Source organism: Neolamprologus multifasciatus, chromosome 19, assembly GCF_963576455.1.
Source record: "Neolamprologus multifasciatus chromosome 19, fNeoMul1.2, whole genome shotgun sequence".
Lineage (NCBI taxonomy): Eukaryota > Metazoa > Chordata > Actinopteri > Cichliformes > Cichlidae > Neolamprologus > Neolamprologus multifasciatus.
In genome coordinates this window covers 10,585,432-10,612,309 of record NC_140457.1, presented here as the reverse complement: position 1 = coordinate 10,612,309, position 26,878 = coordinate 10,585,432, and the positions used below count along the sequence as shown (strand labels likewise).

The 26,878-nt window shown below is 40.0% G+C and overlaps 4 protein-coding genes and 1 non-coding gene across 6 annotated transcripts; 3 read left to right on the top strand and 2 right to left on the bottom strand.

The window, feature by feature from the left end:
* The first annotated feature begins 4,067 nt into the window (after positions 1 to 4,067).
* On the top strand, positions 4,068 to 8,913 carry LOC146496034 (syntaxin-11-like). Its single transcript, XM_085143141.1, has 2 exons — positions 4,068 to 5,496; positions 7,047 to 8,913. The coding sequence occupies exon 2, from the start codon at positions 7,049 to 7,051 to the stop codon at positions 7,898 to 7,900; it is 852 nt and encodes a 283-aa protein (XP_084999267.1). The 5' UTR covers positions 4,068 to 5,496; positions 7,047 to 7,048; the 3' UTR covers positions 7,901 to 8,913.
* Positions 8,914 to 9,255: 342 nt separating this feature from the next.
* stx11a (syntaxin 11a) lies at positions 9,256 to 14,423 on the top strand. The gene is made up of 2 exons (XM_085143140.1): positions 9,256 to 9,539; positions 10,704 to 14,423. Exon 2 carries the CDS (start codon positions 10,709 to 10,711, stop codon positions 11,588 to 11,590), a length of 882 nt encoding a protein of 293 aa, XP_084999266.1. The 5' UTR covers positions 9,256 to 9,539; positions 10,704 to 10,708; the 3' UTR covers positions 11,591 to 14,423.
* On the top strand, positions 12,807 to 12,889 carry trnal-uaa (transfer RNA leucine (anticodon UAA)). The gene has a single exon. It is a non-coding gene; the product is annotated as a tRNA-Leu (tRNA).
* A 615-nt stretch (positions 14,424 to 15,038) lies between the features above and the next one.
* Positions 15,039 to 19,593, bottom strand: fbxo30a (F-box protein 30a). Of its 2 annotated transcripts, XM_085143137.1 has the most exons (3): positions 19,390 to 19,593; positions 16,460 to 18,509; positions 15,039 to 16,355 (listed from the first exon to the last, which is right to left on the bottom strand). In XM_085143137.1, the coding sequence occupies exons 2-3, from the start codon at positions 18,470 to 18,472 to the stop codon at positions 16,152 to 16,154; spliced, it is 2,217 nt and encodes a 738-aa protein (XP_084999263.1). In that variant the 5' UTR covers positions 18,473 to 18,509; positions 19,390 to 19,593; the 3' UTR covers positions 15,039 to 16,151. The 2 variants fall into 2 exon arrangements, with proteins under 2 accessions (XP_084999263.1, XP_084999264.1); XM_085143138.1 differs by lacking the exon at positions 19,390 to 19,593 and having other exon boundaries at positions 16,460 to 19,379.
* A 1,361-nt stretch (positions 19,594 to 20,954) lies between these two features.
* LOC146496030 (pancreatic secretory granule membrane major glycoprotein GP2) lies at positions 20,955 to 26,797 on the bottom strand. Its single transcript, XM_085143139.1, has 9 exons — positions 26,429 to 26,797; positions 25,811 to 25,899; positions 25,604 to 25,708; positions 23,548 to 23,708; positions 23,320 to 23,455; positions 22,735 to 22,829; positions 22,047 to 22,215; positions 21,715 to 21,829; positions 20,955 to 21,607 (listed from the first exon to the last, which is right to left on the bottom strand). The coding sequence occupies exons 1-9, from the start codon at positions 26,736 to 26,738 to the stop codon at positions 21,432 to 21,434; spliced, it is 1,356 nt and encodes a 451-aa protein (XP_084999265.1). The 5' UTR covers positions 26,739 to 26,797; the 3' UTR covers positions 20,955 to 21,431.
* Positions 26,798 to 26,878: the final 81 nt, after the last annotated feature.

The window sequence follows — 26,878 nt, the reverse complement described above, 5'->3', positions numbered from 1 at the left end:
TTCTAAACCTAAAAGGCATTAAATATGTGCACTAATTTTGCTTCATATTGTAATAGAAGCAGTGACGTCCTCTCTTCACCTCAGTGAAAAAGCAGTATGATATGTCACCAAGGTGGATAAAATGAGACCTTGGGAAAGCTTAGAGCAGAGAAACTTCTGCAAACCCATGACAGGCATTCATGTTGATTTGATCAGACGCTTTGAGACACTGGTGCTCTTATGTGAACCTTAGTACAAAGTTAATAAGTTCACTTAATTAGAGTCACAACTTTGGCTAAGTGAAAACAGCTGATGTTTTCTCCACTGATTACAGCAACCTAGCTGTTGAGGCCTAATGCTACATAATGTAATAAAAGTGCAGGGGGTCTCTGTGAGTCAGCTTGTATGTGTGTACATGTCCTCTTCATCTACCTGTGCATTTTGTGCTATCATAAAGGACTATGTATAAAATTCAGACCTAACAGATGACTAAATTTTTTATGTCTGAACGAAATTTATTGCACTGTATAAAAAAAGTTTTAACACAGCTAATTTTTTTTTTAATCTTTGCACTGCACAGTTGCACAGTATATGTTACAGAACTGCAAAAAATGTGATTAACTGTAAATCAGTATACTATAAACATGACTGCAGCTTGCTTTTGGGGAAAACACACACAGATAGCAACTGTAATATATTGCATTAAGCATGTTGTTCTACAGAGGTAATCATCTTATCACAGTTAGTAAATATTTGATTAATTTGACACCAATTTTGTACTTTAAATAGGAATTTCAGATATATTTTAAGACGGTTATAGTTACTGGATCTTATCAGGAAAACCTAGAATTTAGAAGGCACTTTTTTATGCTCTGACCCAATACATTGCGATCCCGTTATGTAACAAAACGTTCTGTAGGTAAAACTCACTTTTCCATTTAAAAAAAGGGAAATTTGCAGAGGAACGTGGCAAAGTGTTACAGTGTTATGGTTTGTTCAACTGTCCAAGTGCACAAAGTAGACCTTTGTCATTGAGTTTAGCAGATTTGCAGCTTTTCATTAAGAATAAGAAGTCTTGGCTAGTTCACAATGAACAGTTTCCCAGTGTTTCTTTAACTGAGCCTGGTTGGTCTGGACCTTTGAGAAACAGTGCAGAGAGTGTCAAAGTTAGAGTCTGATGTTAAGAGTTAGTTTGCTGATCACATGCCCAGATCACAACTTGTGACCAGGGAAATGTACATGTGAATCTCATGCAACATGGTTTATTGATTAGTAGCTGCTTAAATTAGAACCAGCTGACTGAAAAAACAGATTACATGAATTTAACTGGAACTTTCAATTTGTATTTTCTTTTTTCTTTTTTTTCCTTTTTTCCCCCTTCTTTTTGTTTTTTAGCTGCATCTGGTGCTGGAAATAAGTTAAACACTGCAATCTATAAAAAGCCCGAACATCTTTGGGAAAATATCTAAAAATAAAAACTGTCCACAAAAATAAAGATCCATAAGTCTAATACGCATGCTTTTTAATCGTATGTGATGTTTCCTAATATCACCATCTGTCTCAAAAGGTAATAACAGAAATTTGTTAAAACAATAATGTAAGCTGCATATGTTTACATATGACTTGGAGAAGTATAAAGCTTAGTCTTTAGTTAATTGCTCGTCTTGTGCTGGTTGTGTGTATGTGTTTGTTTGTTTTTGTGTTTTTTGGAAACTTAATGAGCTTTGCTGGAGCAGATTAAAGTACTGTTGTATCTGTGGCCCTGAGACCTGATTGTTTTATCACTGACATCTGCTGGATATAATAAATACTTCAACATATTGCATAGACTTTGAGGCATGTTGCACAGACAATGTGGCAAAAGTGAATCTCTGGCAGAAGTTCACCTCTAATTGACATGTTTTTCCTTTGGTGTACATCATTCTTTCTACATACTTGAACCAAAAGAAACGTGCAGCTCAGCCATCACTGTTTATACCACAGTGTCACCAATACTAGCCTGTCCTCAGGCGCAGGGGGAAGAGTTCAATAGAAATAAAAGTAGTTCCTACATGAAACTGCCCTCAAGGTTTCTAGAAAGAGATATTGCAGCTGGGTTTTCAGATCTTTTTTTTTGTTTTTTGTTTTTTTATAGCTTTGAGCACCACCAAGTTAAGTGCCATTAGTATCACATTCAGTATTAGACATCTCTCAAGGTTAGAGATCCAAAACAGAAAAATGTGTAAGAAGAAATGTGTTTCATGGGTGAAGTCGCCTTTTAAGTACAAACACAAGATATAAAAAAAGAACTTATTGTTATGCAGAAAAAACAAATTAAAAAAAGTCAATACTTTATTTATTCCTTTTCCAGAGGGTTCCCAAGGAATTCCCAAGCTAGACAAGATTCTCTTCCCAGGTGGGCTTGCCTGGAGCACCTGCAAAGGAAGGCCTCCAGGAGGCATCCAAACCACCTCAAAGTGGCTCATTTTAAGATGCAAGATCAGCGGCTCTACCTCGAGATCCCTCCGGATGTCTGAGCAGCCAGTGGGTCTCAGGATTTATTCCAGGGGTTCTGTGATGGTTAAAGGGGGAGTAAAGCGGGCCAGAAAAATGTCACAAAAAAGCATAGGTGACAGATTAAAGGAAAAAAAATCATAAGTTGTCTTACTTAGGTGGTGTGCCACCAGAACAGCTTCTTTGCACTGGCTCTCCAAGTCTCCGTAACACTGGTGAAGAGACTGTTATTCTTACGATAAATAATACAATTTCAGAAAACTTTTCATAATAATAATACATTTTATTTAAAAGCACCTTTCAAGACACCCAAGGACACTTAACAATAGAATAAAACACATAATAGAGCAATTACAATGAAGAACAATAAAAGCAAAAACCACAAGATAAAATAAACAAACAATAAATTCACAGTGAATATGCAGATTTGAACAGATGGGTTTTGAGTTGATTTAAACTGGGGGAGAGAACCAGTGTTTCTAATATCTGGGGGGTGAGAGTTCCACAGCCTGGGAGCAGAGCAGCTGAAAGCTCTGCTTCCCGTGATGGTGTGGCAGAAAGAAGGCACAGCAAGCTAGATAGAAGAAGAAGATTGAAGTGAGTGAGCAGAAGAGGTGGTGCTTAACAGATCATCCCTTCCCTCTAACTGACAAACTGAGCATAACCATGTCAGCAAAACCACCAGTAGAACCACTAAATCCCAAGCATTCTGGGGCTTTTTCATTAAAGTTGTGTATAATCTTTGTTTTACTTGTTTTTTTATGTGTTATTTTTTTAAAAACTTTCTTAGCTCTTCATGAAATATCGGATCATTTTACACTTGTTGACTGTGAATTTTTTGTCAAGTAAAAAACATTTGATCTGGTATATTGAAAATAGCTCTCTGCACCACCCAGATAGATGCTGCATGCCTCTCTAACTCTGTTTCCTGAGCCATCCCTCTGATGCACTCCTTTCTAATCCTGTCCATCCCGGTCTGTCATCAGCTCTGCCGCCTCCACCTCCAGCTCCACCTTCTGTCTTTTTGTTGGTGCCACCGTCACAAACCATACATCACAGCAGGTCTCACTAGCATCTTGTAAAACTTCCCTTTCACTCTTGTATAGAGATAAATGAAATAACGTGGTCAATATTTCCGTTGCTCAAAGTTGTAGGTGACAGTTAAACTAGAAAAACAAAGTTCAGGTTCTAATTTGAGATGTTCTGACTGAACGATTTATTTTTGTTGCCATCTAGGGGTCGATCCTTTGGTCTTTTGCTTTGTTGTTGATTTGAACAGACAATTGACCAACAAATGCAAGTGTTTGAATTTGCTTCTTGTCATGGACCACAAAAAACGAACCAAGTTTCTTAGTCTTTAAGGATTTTCTAGGATTTTGTGTGAAGGTTTAATTCTGGAATCCTGTTTTGGCATCTTTATCATTCTAATGATGTTGAGCTTTAGCTCAACATCATTGAGCTAAAGCATACATCATCATACATATATATATATATATATATATATATATATATATATATATATATATATATATATATATATATATATATATATATATATATATATATATATATATATATATATTTGAGTTCTGTGTGGTTTTTGGAAGTTCTTCTTTTGGGGTTTTTAGTTCCCACAGTGTTTCCCTTGTCTATGTTTCCCCTCCCTATTCTTCCACCTTCTCTGTTATCATGTTTAGTGTCTAGTATCATCTGTCTTCTGCTTAAATTTAACAGTTTGCTTTTTAATTTTCCTTCCCCCTTTGTGAAATAAGGATGTTTTGATTGTGTTTCACTTGTGTCTTTTTCCTCTTCTGTCTGTTATTCCCCATTTAGTCCACAGTCTATATATAGTCCAGTCTTCCTCTTTCTCCTTGTCTTTCTTTAATTTTCCTTCCTGTGCTGTGTCAGGATAATCTTTTTACCCTTTGTTTAGCTTTCTTTTATTCCTTTTTTTTTTAAGTCAATACCCAGTTTCTCTTTATGTACTACATTTGTGTCCTCTCTCCATTAGCCCATGACACCAGGTCTTAAGAAGGCGAGTGAGAAATGTGCTAAAAACAGAAACGGTGAAAGAGAACACTACTGCTGGTTGTGGTTTAGTGGGGAATTTTTAACTTCACATGGTTTCATTTATGCTTTTGTCTTAAGAGTAAGGTGTCAGTTATGCTTATGCAGCTATAGGGCACACGTTGGCCTTCAAAACAAAAAACCCCCGTGAGAAACAATCCCAGTGACTCAGAAACTCAGTAGGCCGATGGAAATTACTACTCCGCCTATGCACCGAATGATCTATCTAGCTTGAGTTTCTTTTTCTGGCTGCATGACTGAAAATCACTTGATGGTTGGTGGCTTCACACTTAGATTGTGTTTCATGAAACAGGAAAGGATGTAGAAGTATTAACTAAAGAAGGCGGTCTTTCTTGTCTTCTTCTTTTTCTTTTTTTTTTAGACTTGAGTTTTTATCATATAAGAACATTTTGGTCCCACCCCTCTGGAAGATAAGCTATCTCAAATACTTCCTCTTTATTTTTTTTAACATGTTGTGTGTCCAAAGTCAGTGACCTCTATCCCTGATGTTATCTTATATGTGCTTTGTCAAGGCCTCAGCACAGCCATTTACCCCCTTCATTACCATTTCTGTTGATAGAAAACAACACCAGAGAACACTATTTTTTTTTTTTTTTAAAAAGCAGTGCGGTAAAGGTAATGATAACAGAGGTGAAATGTAAGCACGAGTGTTTCATCTTTATGTTAAATTGTTAACAAGTATGGCTTTGTCCTACTGTACGTCACCTCACGTCTCCACGTGACACGAGAGGAATGCAGAAAGTTTTGTTTTTAAAAACCTTTCCTCATAAGCAGGTCTAGCAGAGATGATGGTTAACAGTTTTAAAAAAATCACTTGCTCTTAAAGCAGCCATCACTCTACTAACTGGACTGAACTCCCATTTTCATGATTGCCTTTAACTACAGAGGACAAGGAAGTATCTGAAACTCATCTACGGCTAACTAAGAACAATACAAGTAAGATATAATAATTCTAAAATCATAGCTTCATAGGTTTTATATTCTTTAGGTTTGCTCAGGGGGCCTTTTTAATGCAAACGTTGTCAGCACAGCATCATGCTACAAGACATTAAACTGTTAGTGAGTTTATACTGCATCTGATAGAAAGGATATATTGATGAATATGATGTGTGATTTACTAATGATTTAAAGAAAAGGGCCAGTACTGGCAAAATCATACACCTATGTCCATGTACTTTACACTGTTAATGTTTACAGAAAGTATTCACATCCCAATAAGGCTTTTTCAGTGCTCAGAATAATAGATTATGTGTTTCAATAATGTAAAATTTGTATTATCTATTGTAAAAATCATTTAAATCCAACCAGACTTCCTTGTGACTGAGTTCATGTCTGCTTTGTATGACGGTGATCAGTAACATGATTTGCTTGTCTTCTGTTGTTTTTGTTGAGTTAAGCTTAAAATAATTTTTAATATTATTATTTTTTGTTTTTGGGGGGTGGGGCTTTTCAGGAAAGTAGGAAATGGGAGTGTTAAAGTTCCTCAAGTCCAAATCAAACCTCATGTTTACCTGATCTGCTTGGGAGCTAAACTGTCACCAAAGCTTAAAACACTTTAATTCAAAGTTTTACAACAAAGAAAAAATCCAACAGCTTCTCTGTTTGAGAACTTGTTTGGCAAGTCTTTGACAGACTACACGTCCTAGTGGATCAGGAGAATTCATCTAAGATTACTCGATACTGGAGACGTAGAAAATGTGCCACGGTGCTATGCACTGATTACAAAACCTTTGTGTTTTATTTTGTAAGATGAGCTTAACAGAATAAAAGCTTTACAGTTATTAGCTGGGAAACAGCTTTCTCTTGGTGTTTTTCTGTTTTTTTAATTGCATTTTTCTTCTTAGCTTGTAAAACAGGAAGCATTTATATCTTCAGCAGGGATCTTACAGCCAATTCGGGATAAAAAGGTCAGGCGGTGGCGGTCGGTTCAGCAGTAAGATGTTTAGTTGTGATCAATTAAACCAAGTTTGAGGAGTAAATATTTCCTTTAATTTCAATTTGAAATGTTTTTATTCATTCACTTTGGAAAAATATAAAATAAAAACTAAAAGCAGCTGCAAAGCTTACTGTTTATTTATTTTAATTTACACAACGCACTGCACGTACTCACGAACCCACAGATGATAATAATCTCCTCAGCTTCATAACGCTGAGGGTTTTTTTTCACTTTAAGACACTCCCTTCATCATCATTTTGAACTGCTGCAGGCTGCTTTTTTCTGGAAAAAGCAGCCTGCTCACACACACAGACACACACCTAGTTGTTCAACATAGTTTAATTTCAACTTTAGCAGCCAAAGAGCCAAATACCTCCCTTAGAAGCTGAAGACTGGCCTCAAACATGACTACAAATGAAGAATAAGGTTGCTCATTGCCTCTAAAAGTTGCTAAACACTAAATATATTGGGTGTGATGCTTTTTTTTCAAGTCACGGATAAACCTTTTCTCCCAGATGAGTAAATCTACCTTTTTTCTGTTTCCTTACAGCCATGAGAGACAGACTGGGACACCTGCATCAGGTACAGACTGACACTGAGGGTTTCAGTACAGTGCAGCTAGATAACCTATCAGATCATGAAGCAACAGCTGGAGATAATGAGCTGGATGATGTCCTGAAGGAGGCCCAGCTGATACGTCTGGAAATCCAGCAGATCCAAAATGACATCAGCGATCTGAAGGACGTGAACTATCAGGCTTTGAATAAGACTTCAGACTCCATCGTGATAAAACGGGACTCCAACGCAATCGGGGCAGATATTAAACGCAGAGGTGAAGCTGTGTTGCAGAGGCTGCATATGCTAAATAACCTCAGAGGTGAACTGGAGGTCCAGTGCGGCAGTTTGGACCCCACAGTGCGCATTGCTCGAACACAGTACCACTGCCTGAGCAACGCTCTGCGGGAGGTGATGTTCAGCTACAATGACACAGAGATGAACCACAGGGAAGCCTGTAAAAAGCAGATCCAGAGACAGATGGAGATAGTGGGTAAGGAGGTTAGCATGGAGGAGCTGGAGGAGATGATGGAGGGTGAAGGATTGACTGTGTTCAGCACCCAGATACAAGGGAAATCTACCCGGTCTGCCCTAATGCAGATAGAGAGCCGGCACCATGAGCTGCAGGAGCTGGAGAAGAGAATCGCTGGGATCCAGGAACTGTTCCTAGATGTGGCTGTCCTCGTGGAGGAGCAGGGCACAGGAGTGGAAAACATCCAGAAAAATGTTCAAAATGTTGGTGTGATCATTCTGGAAAGCAGGGTCTATTTGGATAATGCCATTAAATCTGATAAAAACAACCCCTTCAAGAAGCTGTTTTGCACCTGCTTTCCATGTTATCACAATTAGGTCTTATGAAGCTTTTATTGATTCTAAAATATGGTGAAACTTTTAATGAATCGCACTGGCTTCCAGGATACACCCACAGATGGGAGCACAGTAGATGGCGCCACTAATAGAAAGGTTTGAACACTGCTGGTGATGAAGCTAAGTAGCGCTGGTCATCATAAAACAAGACCCACCAATTGGCTGACTCTCCGTTTCTCTGGGAAGAGCCCCACTTCCTGCAAGCCTGAATTGTATAGGTGCTTAAAAATAGATCTATAGTAAAATATTTATTTAAGGCATTTATCTGTAAAAGCAAAGTGCAATTGCTAATGTAAAGACTCATAGAACTGTTAATATTTAACCTTAAATACTTAAGTTCGGTGATTTTAGATTGTTATTTTAGGTATATTTAGACTTTATGTGATTTTATGTGAAGTTGTAATGTGGCCTTTATTGATGGAAGTATAAAAGTTTAGCCATTAACAGGCTGGTATGACTGTAACCATTAATGATTTCTGTTCAAATGTTGATAAACCCTTTGCTCCTGTAACTGTATGATACCAGCCAAAGGAGACTGTCAGCAGTCTGGATATCAGCCTGTACTAAGTCTGTGTGACTTGTGCTCCTTAGTAAAATAAATAATTTAAATAATTAAAAAAAAAAAAAACCTTGTGTAACTATCGCTTCTTCATTTCAGCTTGTTCTTTATCATCTGTTATTTTACATTGCGAGAACTTCAGCTTTTTAAATACTCTGATACATTTTCACTTTTTCAACACAGGACTGTTGCAGCTGACTAAATGGAGCAAATGGCCATAGCACTTTTTCTGTTCCTACATATAAGGCAATTATGAAGGCTTTTCCTTGCCCAACTACCAAAGAAAATTGCTTATTACAGGTTACAAGACTCCCAGTGTTGTAACGCCCCCCTCCCCCCCCCTTCCCCTTTCTCTCAGAAATGTAAATTTTAATACTCGTTGTATATTTTTAGCATTGTATTTTTAGACCTGATCATTAAAACCACATGTAAAAATATTGGGGTTGCACTTTCCACTTGTGTCAAACACTTGTTCCTGAACACTAACTGTGTTTTATGTCGAGGCTTTCCCCCCGTTTTCAAGGTTAATGTCGAACTTCTATTCGCGTTTTTATGTTAGTATAATAAGATGAATTTCTTTTTTCGTGCTTCTTGTATTCTTTTCTATCTTCACAGCGAAGAATTTAAATTAAAATGAAAATGACTGAGATTCGTGGTCGACTCATGAACTCATGAAAGGTTTTTACAACACAAAACCTTTATTGCGCAAATCCCAAATGCGCACGCTTTGACATAAAAAAAACACCATATATAATGACTGTGACTGACCTACACCTCCTTCCTGGAATCAAACCCGAGAAGCAGTGAAATGTGTAAAGGGGAAAAGGCGTTATCTTCCGCATTAATACCCGCTGCAGGGTATATGAGCAGTGTAATGTCAGCGTGTCACTTGTAATGTATAGGACGTGATGCAAGACCTCCTTCAAAAATACCAAGTTGACCCTGGTACATGTTGAAATTTGCATTTATAACCGAGACAAAAAGAGGAAATGAGTCTTTCCGTACTCGCCCCTTCTGCTTTTGGGACTTTGATTCTCTAGTATCGGTGGAGGACTCAAAAAGGTAGGCTGTGTGCACCTTCTGTTGTACTCTCTATATAGATATAGGCTCAGTAATCGATACATTGGTGTATTGTATCATCAGGTCGATTTCTGTATCAAAAGATTGCTTTCGAGCTTTTCTGTTTCCTCCCGATCTCACCTTATCACGGGAGAGGATGCTTGCGCTTCTCTGATGTGGTTTTTTCACTTTAGTGAGGATTTTTAACATTATCTACATCACAGTACACCTCCGGAATGGATTCGTTTAGCAGGAAATAACCGCTTCCTGAAGGACAGGAACTTTTAAAATAACTTCTATCTCATGATGATGAGAGTACAGCTGAGGAAGTAACTCACCAGTTTGCTTTTGAGGACTTTTCACTGACCTACAGCCACCTTGGATAGTACATCAAAAGCTGTTATCGTTATCTAAAAGTGAGACTTAAGATTTGTGCCTTAATGTTAATAATAACATATCAAAAGAAGAACTCAGTGTGATACCAGCCCCTCCTTCTCTCTGTTAACAGGAGGTTTCAGTGCAATATTGAAAGGAAATGACCAAAGAACAGTAGACTATTACTCATGCTGGTCACATTTATGTGACCCATCTTATTTGCTATCCAATATCAAGTTTCATTCCGCAAGGGACCGGAGGTTTTCACATTAAAAAAAACTGTAACTTAACTTGTGTAGCTTTGTGTGATTCACATTTCAGAATAATCTCAAACATTTAAGTTAAAGTGTCAAATAAGTCATTTTAAGTCCTCTCTCTTTATGGCCACCGACCTTTACTCCAATTTTCTTCTGATTAGCTGAAAACAGAGGGCTTGAATACAGATGGGTGGGGCTTCTGTGCTCAAGGCCAGAGAGCTGTGTGCCTGAGATGACCATGTTAAGGATATATGTAAAAAGTGACATCATATAGAGCTGAAAGTAGAAACAACAGTCCAAAGCCTGGTTGTCTTCTTGCATGTGCTGACCTCACTATTTGAAACTTCTGTTATGTTTAATATGAACAGTATACATGTGACAGGAAATAAGATGAAGCGGAGCAAAGCCAGCAAAATAAAATTGTGCCCTTAGAATTTTTGATATTAGTTTTTTATCTAGTTCTTCACCACAGAGTAAAGAGTGTGTTTCCCACAATTCCATTAGAGAGGTGAATAAATGTCTGTGACTCTTGCAGGTAAGATGAAGGACCGACTGACTGAGCTGCAGGCCTTCACGCCTGCAGAGCAGGAGTACAAGCCCACGGAGAACGAGAGACTCACCGTTGAGGATGAGGAGCCTCTGGAGCAACACGCCATTGTGTTTGCGGGTGAGGACATGATGGATGGCATCTACAAGGATGCCCAAGCGATGAGGAAGGAGATCCAGTTGCTCAGAATGGATGTGAAACGTCTGGGGAAGCAGAACACCAGGTTCCTCACATCAGTCAGGAGGATCAGCAGCATCAAGCGGGACTCCAACGCACTGGGACGAGACATCAAGGCCAGAGGGGAGTCCATTTATAAAAAGCTGGAAAAAATGGGGAAGCTGAGCAAGGAGCTGGAGGAAGACCACGGGGTTACATCAGCTTTGGCTCGCATGGTGCGCTCGCAGTATGTGTCTTTGACCAGCGCCTTCCACAGTGCCATGTCTGAATACAATGAGGCTGAAATGGCGCAAAGGGAGAATTGCAAAACCCGCATCCAGAGGCAAGCAGAGATCATGGGCAAGGAGGTAACCAGGGAGCAGATAGACGAGATGACTGAGACGGGCAAGTGGAACGTCTTCTCAGATAATCTCCTGCTGGAAGGGAGGACTGCCAGATCTGCTCTCAACGAGATTGAGAACAGGCACAAGGAGCTGCTGGAGCTGGAGGGCCGCATTAGGGACATTCATGACCTTTTTTTCCAGATGGCGATGCTGGTGGAGCAGCAGGGCTGCATGCTGGACAACATAGAAGCAAATGTAGGGGCAACAGAGGACTATGTAGCCAAAGCTTCAGCGCAGATCAAGCAGGCTGTGAAATACAAGAAAAGCAATCCATGCAAGAAGCTGTTTTGTTGTTGTTTCCCGTGCTGTAAATGAGGCGCCACCAGTTCCCGCCCCCTACCAGAACATTTGATTCAAATCCGCTTTCTCTGCAAATGTTTCTAAATGCTCACATGAAAGCTTTTTGCTGCTCTAGATGTGTCCAGATATCACATTCTGGTATCATTTTATTTATTGAGTTGATACCAACTAGTCAGAGTGATTCAAACCACATGCACATATGCAAATATATACAGTGCGATGATGGTAGTTACATTTCCTGATTGCTACTGAGAACAGCTTATGCATACATGACTGCTGTAAAAACATCGAAATTATTATTTCATGCGACTTGCAGCTTTGTTTAGCTTTTAGCTTTGCACAGGCTGCAATATTTAAGCCCATAAAGTATGATTTTATTTATAAATAAATGCCTTGGGGTGGCTATATTTGGACAACTTGAATGTACATCTACAGCTAAGCTTAGAACCGGTACTTGCTATAGACGTGTTTCTTATTGCAACCATTGCTTCACAAGTGTGTAGAAACACTGATCACAGCTCAACCAGCAATTGTGGTTAGCTGGGGAGGCAAGTTAGATTTGTGAGGATTGTGCAACTATATGTTAGCCACCCCCATGTATATCATCACCAGCTACAAGCCAAGGCTGTGCTTTTCCTCCACGTGTTGCTTCACATAAAAAAACACACTCACACAAATATCTGTGTGTCAGCTCCATTTTAGAAAGTCAATGATTTTGTTTATCACTGCCAGACAACCAATGTCACCAAAGCCAGTGAAATCTCTTTAACAGGGCAGTTTGCCTGACTTAATGCGGTGTTTGCACAGGTAATGTTACAGGGGAAACAGAACAGAATGGCAAACTAAACAGGTCAGAGGACTTTCTGTTTGCACAGGAGGCCTATCTCACTGTCCTTTGTGATGGTAGTAAAATTTAAAAACCCTTATTTCCCTGTGCCTCTGGGCCAGCCCATCCCTCACTGGGGGAATCCCAGTCATCAGCTGGTAAACTGAGGGTGTTGTGACTCAGACTGCTGTGTACCTGTGGGAGTTTTCAGACATAACTGCCTCTGCTCTGTGTTGAAATGAGTTTCAGGGCTGCAATGATTGCACTTCCTCAGCAGTGCTGTGCGGTTTCTACTGGGGGCATTTACCGACAAGAGCGCGTTTATTTGAACTGTGGCGTCACGCCTCTGGTAGCTGTGCGTGCTTTATCTGATGTGTGCCATGCGCTGCTTGTGCACGTGCACTAACCAGGATGGCCGAGTGGTTAAGGCGTTGGACTTAAGATCCAATGGACAATAGTCCTCGTGGGTTCGAACCCCACTCCTGGTAAAAACGGAAGTTTTAACCGATGTTTGGAGGAAATGCGTGCGGTCTTATGCACTTCAGGGCGACTTTACTCTTCATGGTCAGCCTTTGTGCGCTTAAGCTCCTACAGTAATAATTGTCACCTTCCTTTGAGATTCCTGTTGCGAAGCCATTGTTTGCCATTGCTTTGTCTGTTTTTTTCTTACCACGCATGCACTCTGGTTCAGCTAAGAAACTAAGAGAGACTTTGGATAATTACAAGGGGCACGCCTCACTGCCTCACTATAGATTTGAGAGTTAACAGGTATTTGATTACAGTGTGGTCCAAATGCAAACAAAACGGCAGTACAGTAGCAGATATTGATATTTAAATATTCAAAAGCCCCTAAAAAAGCAGTTGTTGATGTTTTCTAACAGATTTACAAATGCTGTAACAAAAGGAGACGTAATTGCAAAGTAACATGCCCGTGGAGAAGCTTTCATCATTGCCATTCTTCAGTGACGCTTTTATTCAAATATTTGAAACTAAGTCAATGATGAGGACTTTTATACTTTATTTTCTCTTCATTCTTATCTTGAATTAAAACCCACCAACCGGGGACCAACAGCTAAATCACATCCTGGCTCATCATCGCATGTTACGTACCAAGAGGCCTATTTATATTTCCTGTGTGGACGGTTTCGCATCCCTGATGGAAGGTCTGTTTATGTGGTGCCATCTAGCGGTGAGAGAAATATTATTTCACAAATGCTGTATTATTGTTTTCCCAGTTTCACAGACACTGTATTAAATCTCTCAAGACTTTGCTGGCACTAAAAGAAGACAATGTGTCCTATTTATATTCTTCTGCCTTTGCAATGGATCAAAACGGATGAATAAAACACAAAGATATTAGAGTACAGTTTGAAATGGCTTTTGATCCAATCATATGTAGACTAAGTGGGTCTGAAGAGTTTTTATGGAGAACAATATCTGTTAGTGTACACCTGATCTAAATATAGACTCTGATAGATATTGAAAAAGATTAAAAGTCGAAACATTTAAGAACTCAAGAGTCTCTTTATTAAAATGGACCAAAAGTCAAACAAATGAAGTTGGCATACTGTGGTGAAAAAAACAAAAAAAACACCAGCAGTGATAATTTAACCCAAAATACTGATCAAAATGCTGATACACTCCAGGTGCAAAGACTGCAAAACAAAAAGCGATCTGGAGACCTCTTACATGCATGAACATCCACAGAATAAAAGCCTGATTTGCATGCTCAGTTCCTCATTCAACTCACTCGGACAACTTGAACGCCAAAGAGTTAGTGCATCTCATCAGGTTTTGCTGATTTCATTCTTTCTGTCTCTCTTTCTATAATATAAGAAAGGACATAAAATGTACTAATATTAATGCGTGGTGCCTGAGAAACAAACTGTATAAATTAGCCTGTAAATGGACTGATTACATGCAAAACAGGAAGGAGTAGCATTCTTGCTGCTTCAACAAAGACAACCTGTCAGATTTAGGATTTAAATTTTACAGTACATGCCGTCATGTGCAAATCAGTAATTCAAATCCAGACCTAACAGAGGCAGACTTGCATTTCTTAAAACAAAAATAATAATAATAAATGTACCAGTACAAAAAACGAAGAAAAAAGAAATCACACAAACTGAAAAAGACAGTTTAGTTTTGACACAGCTTGGGCTTTCCTACATCCAAAAGAAAAAGAAACACACACCATACCCATATTTCATCACTAACTAATGACATGTCTGTCATTTTAAACCAGTTTCAAAAAGTTTTTGAAGATTTCTTTCTATATATGGGAACTACAAGTTTTGCTACATCAAATTTCTTAATTCAGACTAAAAAAAATACAATGAGGCTGAAAAAACCAAACAAAACCTTACTGATAAACATGAAAACCATGTTATTTCAGCACTGCAACTCACACTACTATAATACTGAAACAGTTCCCCAAGGATCCTGTAATAATAAAGCAGCTGACCAGCTGTCGTGGCATTTTCAGCAATTTTCTCGAATACACTACGGTGAGACGACGCTTCATGATACGACCCTGAGACACCAACAATATGTGAAAATAGCGGACATGTAGTGCCAAAAAGAAAGAACAACAACTTGAAAACCATGATAAATAGTGAATATGAACATAGTTAATGGTGCTTATTAAAGGAGGGAAGTCTGTGCCCGTTATTTTTCCTAGAACCTGGCCTGCAGGATTTGTTGAGGTCTGACACTGAGGGGAAGGAAACCACACTTCCTGCTAACCAGTCACTGATGATTCACCAGGTACATTCATTATTTGACTTCGCTACATTTAGATTTTTGAAGAAAAGAACCTCTAAATAATTGCTGGTTACTTGTCAAAATAGCTGGTAAAAAAAACCCACAAGCCAACCGTGGCTTAAAAAACAAACAGAAAAAAAAAAAAAAATAGTACTGACACTCAACTGGTAAATAGTGTTGCTTCATGTCTCTGTACCCTGACTAACAAAGCCGCCTCTTAGTCAGAAGTGTGAAAAAAAGTTGAGGGTGGACCACTGTTGTGACTGCTAAAACCTGCCCAAAAAAAAAAAAAAAAAAAAAAAAAGGTGTGAGCATGCTCATGCTGGTGCAGTTTAATCATCCTGTAAAGTGGAGCACAGAAGTTTGGTCAATGTGAAAATGTAGAATTAACGCTCTGAAATCTGAGTTCTAAGCAGTACACACATGGTCACTGTAGGTATCTAGGGAAGATGTCAAAGCATTCTAGGTAGCAGTAACTGTTCTTGCGTGAAGCAGTGGAGAAATCTCACTGAGATGTTCTGAACGACCTCATGGCGAGAAAAATCAAGTGTATCTCAAGTTAAGGCTCTACTCTTACCACTGAAGCATGGTAATGACTTTTTGATATAAAAATTGTTTAAAAATTCTACACCAAAAATATTCGATATTTACACAGTGTCAGAGTAGGTAAAGATACAACTTCAGTACACCAGGATTAATATCAGAGAGGAAGATACAACGCTAGAACTTCAATTTGCTTTTTTATAGTCCTGATGTGTGACTGCAGCAGGTCAGCCTCAGCTGAAGTATATGTCAGCTCACTACTGGCTTTGTCTTATTTGAGGGATTGAAGATTGTTTCCACTGTGTAGCAGAGAACCACAGGTAAAGTTCAACCAGGAGTTGTCTTTCTGAGGCCCGAAGAGTCGTAATGTCTGTAAACACTGGAGGAAAAATGTGCATTTGAGTTCTGTAGGACCCAGAGGAGTCTGAAGGATGACCTCACTGTTTATGCTACTGGTTTGAGAACTGAACGTAAACACCTCCCTTCCTTTGTGAGCTCTCTGGTGAAACACATGCATGGCAGAGGGATCGCCTCCTCCCGACGAGAAATTGTGTTGAATTTGCATTTCTTGAGGTGATCAGCCATGCTGGCGATGTTTGCAAATTTCCACTCGTTCACTGTACCAAAGGCTGTGCTGAATCGCCACACCTGAATAGAAATAGGAAAATTTGTTTATTTTCATGTGCTGAGCACAAGACAGACAAGTGAAATTTGCTCTCAGCTGTCTTTAAAGAGTGTGCAAGTGGACAAACCTTGTTTGTAATCTGCCATGAGGGAGACCCATCAGCACTCCGTTTCTTCTCCCACAGCAGAACAACCATGCCACGCATCTGCAGCAGGCTGGCACACACATCTCTCATGATGCGGGACACTCTGGAGAGCTGGCACAAGCTAAAGCTGTCCAGAAAACTTGCTATGTACTGCAAAACTTCAAATGGAAGACTGCTGAACTGGTCACACTGAGAGCTAAACTGGCAGTTCTTTCTCAGGCGCGTGTCCCCAGTTTTCAACGGCAAACCAGGCTGCACCCCGAAAGAACCCAGGTGCCTGTCGTGGATGATCCGGAAGCCCTGAACAGATGGACAAAATCGTCTTTGGGAGTAGGTGCAGCCGTAGTAAGCCAAGGGGCAGCGCTGCTCCATCCAGCCATTGAGTCCAGCATGAATATCTCCATGAACATTTTTGAAATGAGATGAGAATTCATCTCGTCGGAACAGCTGCCCACACACAAATGTGAACATGGAGCGCTGTTTGGTTTGGTATCGGGCCACACATTCAAGCACTAGGTCCAGTCTGAGAGTGTGGAAGGGACTGGGGTTGGAAAGCTGTGGACTGGCGTGATCGCAGGCTGAAGCTGAAGCAATATCCCCCACCATGGTGTTGGTTGCAAGAATGGCAGAAGGGAAGGAGAATGTTTGCGTACCAAAATCAATGTGGTAGCCATCAACAAACCTGCTGTCTGAGATTCCTCTGCCTCCTGGAGAATCGCCAAGGCAAAAAAGCAAAGCTGCAGTGATAAGGTCAATGCCATGGAGGCCCATGGGGTCATCTGCTACCTCCAGGTCAGATGTGTCAACTGCCTTGTCCTCCATCTTCGCTCGAAACAAATAAGGATCTGACAGCAGGGCCCGACGTCCATTAAATGTAAACATACTTATTCCTCTAAGCACTTCTACATTCTGTAGCTTACGCTCCAGGCACCTGTACCTGAGTTCAGTGGGTAAGTGTTGCAAGAAGTTATTTCTCACATGATCGGACAGTAGGAATGGCATTGGAGGTGCAAGTGGTTCTTGTTGAGGCACAGGAGGTTCCAGTGCTACAACAGGCATGTAATTCTGAGGCATCTCTGGCCAGACAAGGTTGGAATCATTTATCGGTTCATCAATGTCGTCTTCCTTCTCATCAAAAAGCAACTCAACAAAATCATTTTCTTCAACCCAGTTGATACCATCTTCTTCTCCATCGTCTATAGCAGCGCTCTCCACTCCGCCCACCGCTCCCAGCTCGCACTCTGAATCAGAGTCACTTTCTTGCATATCTACATTCTTCCCGCCTTCAGCAACATAAATACCATGGCTATCACCATTTTCTCCATTATGGAGTGCTCCATTCTTATCAGTCTTTTCGCCATTTAAGTTTCCAACAATTACATTAATGTCCTTGGAATTAGTGAGGATGTCCAAGGCAGCAGCTAAATTTCTCCTCGTCTCCACTGAAGCCCTGTACAGCTCATTAAAGGGCTCTTCCTCCATTTCCACTGTTGCATTACCTAACACTGTCTCTGGTAAACTTGATGCTGTGGCCATTTTATCACTTTCATCTAATTCTTTATCTCCATTCTTCGACACAGTGGTCGTGACCTTAAGGGACTCTAACAGCATCCTTTGATCCTGCAGAGCCAAAGCCATGTCTAACTGCTCCACCTCATCGAAGTCTTTGCTCAAGTTTTCATAGGACTTGCGATCAGCATAGCTGACGGGCCAGCGGTTCCACTCCATAGTACAACATACTATACTTGCAGGACACGTCTCAAGGTGTTGTGCCATCCTGACCCTTGCGATAGTGAAAGGGCAGCCAAACCCACTGTTGAGGCAAGGGAGGCGTTCATAGGGACACAGCAGACGATGTTCCCCTAGTTTGCACGAGTGAAAAACTGCCCCACAGACAAGAGGACAGCCAATGAGGTCACAGGAAACACCTGTCTCTGGTCTCACCATGCATCTTCTATTGATGCATTTAAGGCAGTGGGGGTGTAGAGTCTCCATTTTTTTCCCTAATGGTAGCTGGAGAAGGTGTCCAACCCTGAAACACAATGATAAACAGATTTGTTTTGTTGAGAAATCTCACACGTCATGGTAACACCCCTGTTTTTAGGTTTAGCTGGAACAAAACATGTTTAGGGTTACATTATACCATCTATGCAACCATTTAATAGCACATATGTGCCTTCAAAAAGCCCTGTCACCGATTCCCTCCACATGCACTGTAAACCTTTACGCTATTCAGTAACATTTCACAACACCCATCTTAGGTTTCATGGTCACACCAGTTTTTCCAGGACTTTCAAGGCAAACCTGAACCCTGACCTTTAGGCCCTGTAACTTGCCCTTAGTTTTTCAAGGAATTCTGGTAACAAGTAAAACAAGAACAGCGAACAATTCAACCTGCCAACCGGGTGCAACACAGCCACTAAAATACTTCTGAATTATAACGCCAGGCTTATTTGGTCATGCTACTTGCGTAGGGGATTTGTGGGATAATGAACGCAAGCTAAGAGGACAACAATCATATTAAAGACCCACAACAATGCTGCAAGCCCTAACAATGCAGTGCAACAAAGAAGAGCTATTATTCAAGTCTTTAATGCCTTGGCCGGCGACCGCTGTCTAAATTACGCAAGCACAACTGGCTAAAAACACAAACAAAAACACAGCAACAACTCCTAACACATCAAACCATCAACAGATTACATGTTAACAACATCCAATAGCAGCTTGGCAAGCATGCATTTACGTGTCAAGGTATAAAGTTAAAGAATGACAAGCTAAGTCACAAAACTTTAAAAATCTTAATAAGTAAACAAAAGAACATCATCAACAACATGACTAGCCGGTTAGCATTAGCGGCTACACTTTGTTAGCCTAATTAGTTAGCTAGCTCACAGCTTCTACAAACAACTTACCCGAGTCGCTGGGCTCTCCGAGTGTGCTTTATTTATATTGTCTAACTTTTAACAACTCCGTCGATGCCTGCAGTACGGAAACTGTGACTACACAAACACCCCGCGGTATTAAATGTTTTTAAATCGTCTTATGAATTGAACAGGCTGCAGCTGCTTCCTCGCTGCTCGGGGTCAGTCGGAGTTATGTTGATCCTGATACTGCGGCGCAGTACTACGTCATCACGTAAACCGGTCGGTGTCCCGGTCATATTTAGGTTTATGGAGGCAGACCTGAGAGCACTGAAATAAACAGAGTGGGAAAACCCCCGAGGGCAGTTTTACATCCATAATCACTATTAGGGTGCCTATGATGCAGTCTGGGAAATTTAATGGGAATAGACTCCTGATATAATATTAATTAGCTACCTTTAATTAATATTTTCCTTCCAAGGAGACAGTTTCCTGTCATTTTTTAAGTGGTCTCCAGCAACAGTTCTTCTGGCTTTCTAAAGGTCTTTCAAAGTATTTCTTTGGACATTTGTTGCCCTTTCACTAATTTTCAGAGGAATGTTTTTTATTTTTGTTAAGCTACTTAACACTGACCTATGAATCATACCAGCATGACAAGGCACTTAACTCAAGGAGTGAACCATTGTTCTGACACACTTCGCTACTAGAAGCCTGTGGCAAAAACACATAATTTGTTCCAATTTCTTTTTTTGAATCTACAGAAAGTCAAAGACAACATGATATAATGGGTATAAAATACTACTGTTGAACCAACAAGGTGATTCCCAAAGAGCCATTAACTGAAAACTTAGCTCATATCATAGCTCATATCTATCTAGACAGCATGGTGTGCGGTGTGTCCTTAAAAAAACTTTAGGAAACTGGACAAATGGAGGACAACAGAAGAAGTGTCAGGTATAAAATCTGTCTGCAGCTGGCACAGAATCGGCACAGAATCGGAAAGTTATGGCTTTAAGAAAGAGGGAAAAGCTCATTAAAGACCTGACACAGGACCTGAGAGATGCATCTAACTCTACTATTCACCAAAGCATCATTAGACATGGTCCTAGTGGAAGGGTGGCTGTGAAGAAACCCTTCTTATGGAGGTAAACTGGAATAAAAGGCTGAGGTATGCAAACTTTCACAACAAATGGACTGAAAATCAGTGGCAACAAGTCTGATAGTGTGGTGAATCAAAATCAGTATGTGTGGGAGGAGGGCAGGAGAGGTACACTGCATACAGCATACTTATATGCTGCATTTCTATGTATGTTTTTGCATGATTCATAATTAGTTTAATCTATTTCCCATTTTCACAGCAAAAACATAAAGAAATGAGTGGCGGCTCTAGACTTTTGCATGGTAATGTATGTAGGCATACAAGTAAAAATCAGAGGATGCTTAAAAAACTCAGAAAGACTAATTACATTTTTATACATAAAGATAAAAAGACTGGGGTAAAATTATAACTTATCCTATCATAAATAAGTCTGATTACTGTTCCTGTCATATCCAGGAAGCATTAACAGCAAATTCACATCCATTTTCATTAAACATGAAACATGATTAAACATGATTAATTTAAGAACATTGTTTTATTTACAGCTGCTATTTGGGTCACGTGTTAAAACTAAAACCATGTGACCCAAAACTGACCAGCATATTTGTGTGTCATATAACATTAAAAAGTAAAACATTAAACGTTCGGGCAAGTTTTTTGTTTTGTTGCCCTGGATCATATTCAGTTGAAAAGGCACTATAGTTTCTTTTTGAGTAAAAGCCACACATGCAAGAAAAAATTTACTTCAGTGAAAATACAAATGGTATACAGTAGTTGAATTAAGTAGCACAAAATAAAAATAATGAAATAAAGCACAAGTATCTTAATATCAGGAATGTGTTTAAGAGAAATGTTTATTACCCACAGCTTTTTACAAATCAAACAATTTTTTTTTCTAACGAGCATAATACACAAAACATATAACGTTATTATAAAAACACGTGTACGTATGTTTTCCTGTGTCCATTTACTAATTCTATAAAGTCCATACAATTCATGAGGCCACTTCTGAGATGTGATGAATGTTGGACAGGGTAAGCTGTGCTTCCCGTGCAGGGTAGAAATGTCTGGAGCGAAGCCACAACCTCCCAAAGACTCCTGTTACCAGCAGCAAGACAAGCAGCAGTCCTCCGAGGACAAAGGTCTCCACAGCTGGGACTCCTCCTGCATCTACATACAGGTGGGTCTGCATGCTTATGAACTGCTTACAGTGTCTGGAATCTTTAAACTATGAAGTTAAACTATATTAGCTGCAAAGACTGAATTAAAAAACATACCTAGACTGGGATTTTCACTGTGGTTGAATAGTCGTCTTATGGGTCCGTAAGAAACTGTATGAGACAGTGGTATTTCTCTCCGTGTTCTCAGTAATCCATCTTCACTGGAACAGTTCTGTTTAGCAAATACACGAGTGAAATGTGAAATTTAAAAACCAACATTGCTATAACCCTCAGTCATAAGCACTGTATGTTTAAAATGATGGCAGCTCATATGGCTGAAAACCACTCCTAGGCTGATGGATCTATACTGGTGACATATAGCAGGCTACTTGTCTGAACTGGCTTCTGACTATCAGTTTGAGGAATGGGTGCAGCATGAGGTCACTCACAGGCTGACACAGACCGGGACCACTGTGGCAGATCTGGACGTTGCAGTGAAGGAAGACGTTGGTGTAAGAGCTGCCGACAAACTTAAACATTTGTATCCTGAACGTGGCCTCTGGGCCCTGACCGTTCTTCAGCACGCTCAGAGTCTGGTCGTTGGTTAACACTGGGCAGCTAGAGGGAAGGAGACAAGTCTAAGAGGCCTGCTGATAGCAATGAAACACGATGCTGTACTTTAAATATAACAAAAGGAGAAACAGCTAATAAAAAAAAAAAAATGCAAACATAACTTGAGGTGATACAACACAGAAGTGTTTGAGTGCTTTCATCTCTTTAGCTCTGAGAAATCTTGGTGCATTTCATAACTCTGCTGTTGCCAACAGTACCAAATACTGCCTGGTTGTCAAGGGCATGCACAGCTGTTGAAGTGAAATGCATGTGGCCTCTCAGCCAGGAGTCACATGACCAGCCTGTGAGATTTGTTGTCTGGACAGCTCCCTATGCAACAAACTCTCTTATTTCAGATTTCAACAGTGCACCCGTAGGAGGAGGTGGAACTGTTTGCTAATGTGGTGAAACAACACAGCCACGGAGAACGCCATAAACAAGCTTCGACACCTTCAAAGTATGTGGTGTAAACATGGCAATCATGCATTTTCATCTGCATTCAGTTTAAACAGTCCAGAGGCAGACCTGTCTGCGATGAAGGTGTACTGAATATTGCTGTATGGATCACTGGTCGGCGTAGCCCAACATCTCTCCATACGCAGCTGCAGATGAGAAGGTATCTGTGACACAGACAGAGTTCGGCAACGGTCAATTAATTCCTTAAACAGGACAAACAGTTTTCCATAATGCACAACAAAATGATGACTCATAGTAAGTAAACAACAGGTGTACCAAGAGATTATAACAGCACGAAAGAGGACTCAAATGACTGTCTAGTCATGGGTGGAGTGTTAGATTTCCAGCACTGGTTGGAAAACTACCCACAAAACATATTGCTTAACCTTGTGTAAGAGCACACCCAAACTAACTCAAAAATAGCTGTGAATATTAGCAACACTTTGAATGCTTAACAGTCAGAGCCAAGTATTTTAAATCCCTGTTAGATATTAACAGATATACTTATCCTGCCAATCAAATGCCAATATAACATATTGCTTTTGTGCATCGTTCCAATTTGCAAATATATAATACAACTTGTTAAGGTGAGAACTACATCTTTACTATTTGGAGGTGAAAAATATAATAAAGTGACATTTCACTGCGATTTACCATGAAAACTTTTACAAAGATGTTATCCTCCAGAGTCAGCGATGGCACAGTGGTCCACCTGTCCTCAAAGGCTTCGTCTTTGTACAGCAGCATTGACACTGAGAAATTCCCATCCTCGGTGTTCAGAGTGATGGGTCTACAGAGGCAATGGGTTTATTAAAATAGGCCAAATGTCGAGAACAAATCATTCTCCAGTTGGAGAAAAGTCAGAAAAGAAAAAACATTTACCTGATGTCTACTCTGATCATGTTTTCTCCGTTGGGCTGTTGGACCATGTAGTTGATGGGGTAGCGGCACGCAAATGTTATGTTGATGTAGTTTCTTGTGATAATATCTGAGTAGTTGTTGTGTATGGTGTTTATGAACACCATGTGTGTGTCATCTGAGGCCTATGGAGAGAACATAGCATGTGTGATGGTCAGTGAGGGGAAATGTAGTTTGTTTACTTTACCGTTACTTTTTAGATTTTTATAGAAATAGAAATCAATAATGCTGTTTTAGGAAAGAAAAATTGCAGAAACCTGGAATAGAAATTAAGTGATGGGCTGGTTAAATAGTGGAGATCTTAAGAGAATGTCTTTTGTGAAAGTTTAGAAGTTTAGTTAAGTTTGATGCCTTTGTCTAACTAATGTCTAGATCGCGACATCATAAAACACATATACACACACTCGAGTCTAACATAATGCAGGTTGGGCGGCCTTTAGTCTGCATGTTAAAGTATCCTTGGGAAAGATACTGAACCCTGAGTTGCCACCATGTTCATCAGGGTGCAAGTGTGTGTGAATGTTAGAAAGCACTTAGGCATAGATAAAAGCACTGTGTGGATGTTTGTGTAACTGAGTGAAAGAGACTTGTATTAGAAAGTGCCTTAAGTGTTCAATTGAGTAGAAAGATGCTATATAAGTACCAGTCCAACTTAACATTTAACAATACATAAACGCTACTGTGGTACATATGAATACTGGCAAAGTGGATATGCTAGCATCACCACATTAATTTTTTAATTCAATTCAGTTTCATTCATATGGTGCCAAATCACATACCAGTTAGATCAAGGTGCTTTATACTGTAATGTAAACAACCTATAATAATACAGAGATTAAGTTAAAGTTAGGTTGAGTAGTCACTGGGATTAAATACTCTTATTCAGCTGTCACCATCCTTTTAAAATAAACCATAAAATGGGAAAAGGTGAAAAGCTGGTGTGTGAAGTTTCTGCAGGTCCCTGTTGAGATGCAGGGTGGTGACCACGGTTACAAAGCAGGACAAACTGTCTTTACCTCTAACAGTTGAACATTTTTTACTACTTCTTGGTAAACACTCAATCGCTCCCCCGGGGCAGCCTCAAGGAGAGGACCACTGACAGATCTCGCAGCAAACTACATAACCCCCCACTGCTATGTGCACTTATCACGAAGGCTCTGACTCTTGTACATCCAGAACCATCACTGAAATGTCAGCGAGGAAACTGTAAACGTGGTTTCTCTGACGGCCTGGTGTAAAAGGTGCTACGGTCAAGGTGAAAGCATGACTGACAGCTGTGACATTCTTCTCCTTTAGCAACAGCCCTTTTTCCTTCAGAGCATACTTACTTTCCTCAGCTTCTGTGCAAAAACCTTGTAAATCGCAGAAATTGAGTACTGAGAGAACTGCTGAAAGCCGTGTTAACCTTTTAGGTGGTTTACAAGAAAATTTTTAAAGCATTCCAAGGATTTAAAGGACACTTATGTGTTAAGCAGTGGCTGACTTTCAGTGTATAGCAGCTGGATTAAAATAACCGTGAGCCTCATTGCCCACCTAAATGCTGATAAATAAGAAATACAAGGCCATTCAGAGTCCCATTGATGCTTTAAATGAGGCCCTGTCCTGTTATAGGCAAAAAGAACAGCTCTGTCCCTCTTTCTTGAATAAATGCCACTCCTCCCCTTCTTTTCTCTTCATTCCCGTCTCTCTGGGTTCAGAGTGTGTGCCTTTCTCTGTCCATCTATTATACTTGCTATCAGCTAATTTCCATACAAAATCTGAACACAGAGCCTCATAGTCCACATTCACATCACAGTAGAAAGAAGGTGCATGGATCACGGATCTGAAGATATTCCTGCAGCACCTGTAGACACTTTAATTCATTATGAAGAGGATTCTCTTAACATTAATGAAGGTAGTAAAGAGTAGCTTGTCTTCTTATCAGATTTACCTGAATTTAATATCTGAGTTCACTCTTAAAAGATCACCTGAAGGAGCAATCCTCTATTTTTTTTTAAGGCAAATCAAAGATGGATCATACCATTATAGTGCCGCAATCTGACAGATTTGTCTTAATGCTGAAAACATAGTCCTCTCCGACTACATCACCACGACACTCCGGATCATTTAAATGCAAATCCCAAGCCTTAAAAGAGAAGACACAAAGCAAATAGAGACAAATATGTAATAATTACTCAAAATGACACAGTGCTTTGGCATTATTAATGACTGGTCAGTGATGACTTACGTATACAGGAGGAACTTTGTTGAGGAAAAAAGCGCTTGGAATAACAAGCTCCATACGGTCGTTGGTGCAAATGACAGTTTCATTAAGTTCTAACAGTAAAAAAACAAACAGTTATTTTATCAGTCACATTTTACACTCAGCACCTATAAACAGGTATATTACTATTTAACCAGTCAGCACATGTAGCGGACCAACAGTCTAGCCACCAATAAGTAAATCAACCAAACCAACAATATCAAAATATTAGCTTTAGAATGATTATTTTCCTCTTTTGTTGAAAGTTATACTATGACTCAGTACTTTTGAGCATTATGTATGTATATACAGGTCATTTTCTATATATTTTTCTTAAAAATTAGCCTCAATCATTTTCAGAGTGTCAAGACCTTAATGTGGTTGAAACCCATCACTGCATTTATTGTCAAGGCATACAGCTTTTGCCAAGGGAGGCACCAGTTATACTCCAGCTTTCACTGGACTTGGACTAAATCCTCCTCTCTTGTGTTAGAACCTTTTTACAATTATTGCAGCCAGTAAAACAAAACAAAACATGCTAATCAATAATCAGTTTGTTTTTTGTTCATCCCCAGATTTGTGGGCTGTGAAACGTGTGCTCACCCTCCTCCTCAGGCTCCAGATAGACTGCCGAGGTGACCATCCTCATGGTGAGCAGTAGCCAGACAAAAACCAAACTGGCAGATGCCATCTTCCCTCTGCTTTCTGGTAGCTCAGCCACTCCACTACCTTTTGGCTCCTTCTCTGACACTCTGTGAATCTTCTGGGAGCTATTCACCACAGTCTGACACCAGAAAATGTAGTACCCGTCTCTTACTCCAGCCCCTTGAAAACTAATGAACTGCGGCCCTCCCTCAAGCCCTAAAAACACCAGCTTGAATGATGCCCCCAACAACAATGAGATTCCACGCATGAATAGGGGGAACCGGGGGAGTCCAAGGTAACATGCATGTCACCCCCTACTGTGGCGACGTTCTCTTAGTAAACATCTTATGACTGTTTCTTACTACACAGACTAACAAGAAGTCTGGTAACCATGTAAAAAGGAACACC

What these genes read in the sequence shown, in the direction of transcription:
- fbxo30a (XM_085143137.1), bottom strand. Translation starts at nt 18,472, where the DNA reads ATGGAGACTCTACACCCCCACTGCCTTAAATGCATCAATAGAAGATGC. An exon ending in CATGGCAGATTACAAACAAG is followed by an intron (nt 16,356 to 16,459) that starts GTTTGTCCACTT and finishes ATTTCTATTCAG; the next exon opens with GTGTGGCGATTCAGCACAGC.
- LOC146496030 (XM_085143139.1), bottom strand. Translation starts at nt 26,738, where the DNA reads ATGCGTGGAATCTCATTGTTGTTGGGGGCATCATTCAAGCTGGTGTTT. An exon ending in TCTGGAGCCTGAGGAGGAGG is followed by an intron (nt 25,900 to 26,428) that starts GTGAGCACACGT and finishes TTTTACTGTTAG; the next exon opens with AACTTAATGAAACTGTCATT. An exon ending in CAGTGAAAATCCCAGTCTAG is followed by an intron (nt 21,608 to 21,714) that starts GTATGTTTTTTA and finishes ACCTGTATGTAG; the next exon opens with ATGCAGGAGGAGTCCCAGCT.
- stx11a (XM_085143140.1), top strand. Translation starts at nt 10,709, where the DNA reads ATGAAGGACCGACTGACTGAGCTGCAGGCCTTCACGCCTGCAGAGCAG.
- LOC146496034 (XM_085143141.1), top strand. Translation starts at nt 7,049, where the DNA reads ATGAGAGACAGACTGGGACACCTGCATCAGGTACAGACTGACACTGAG.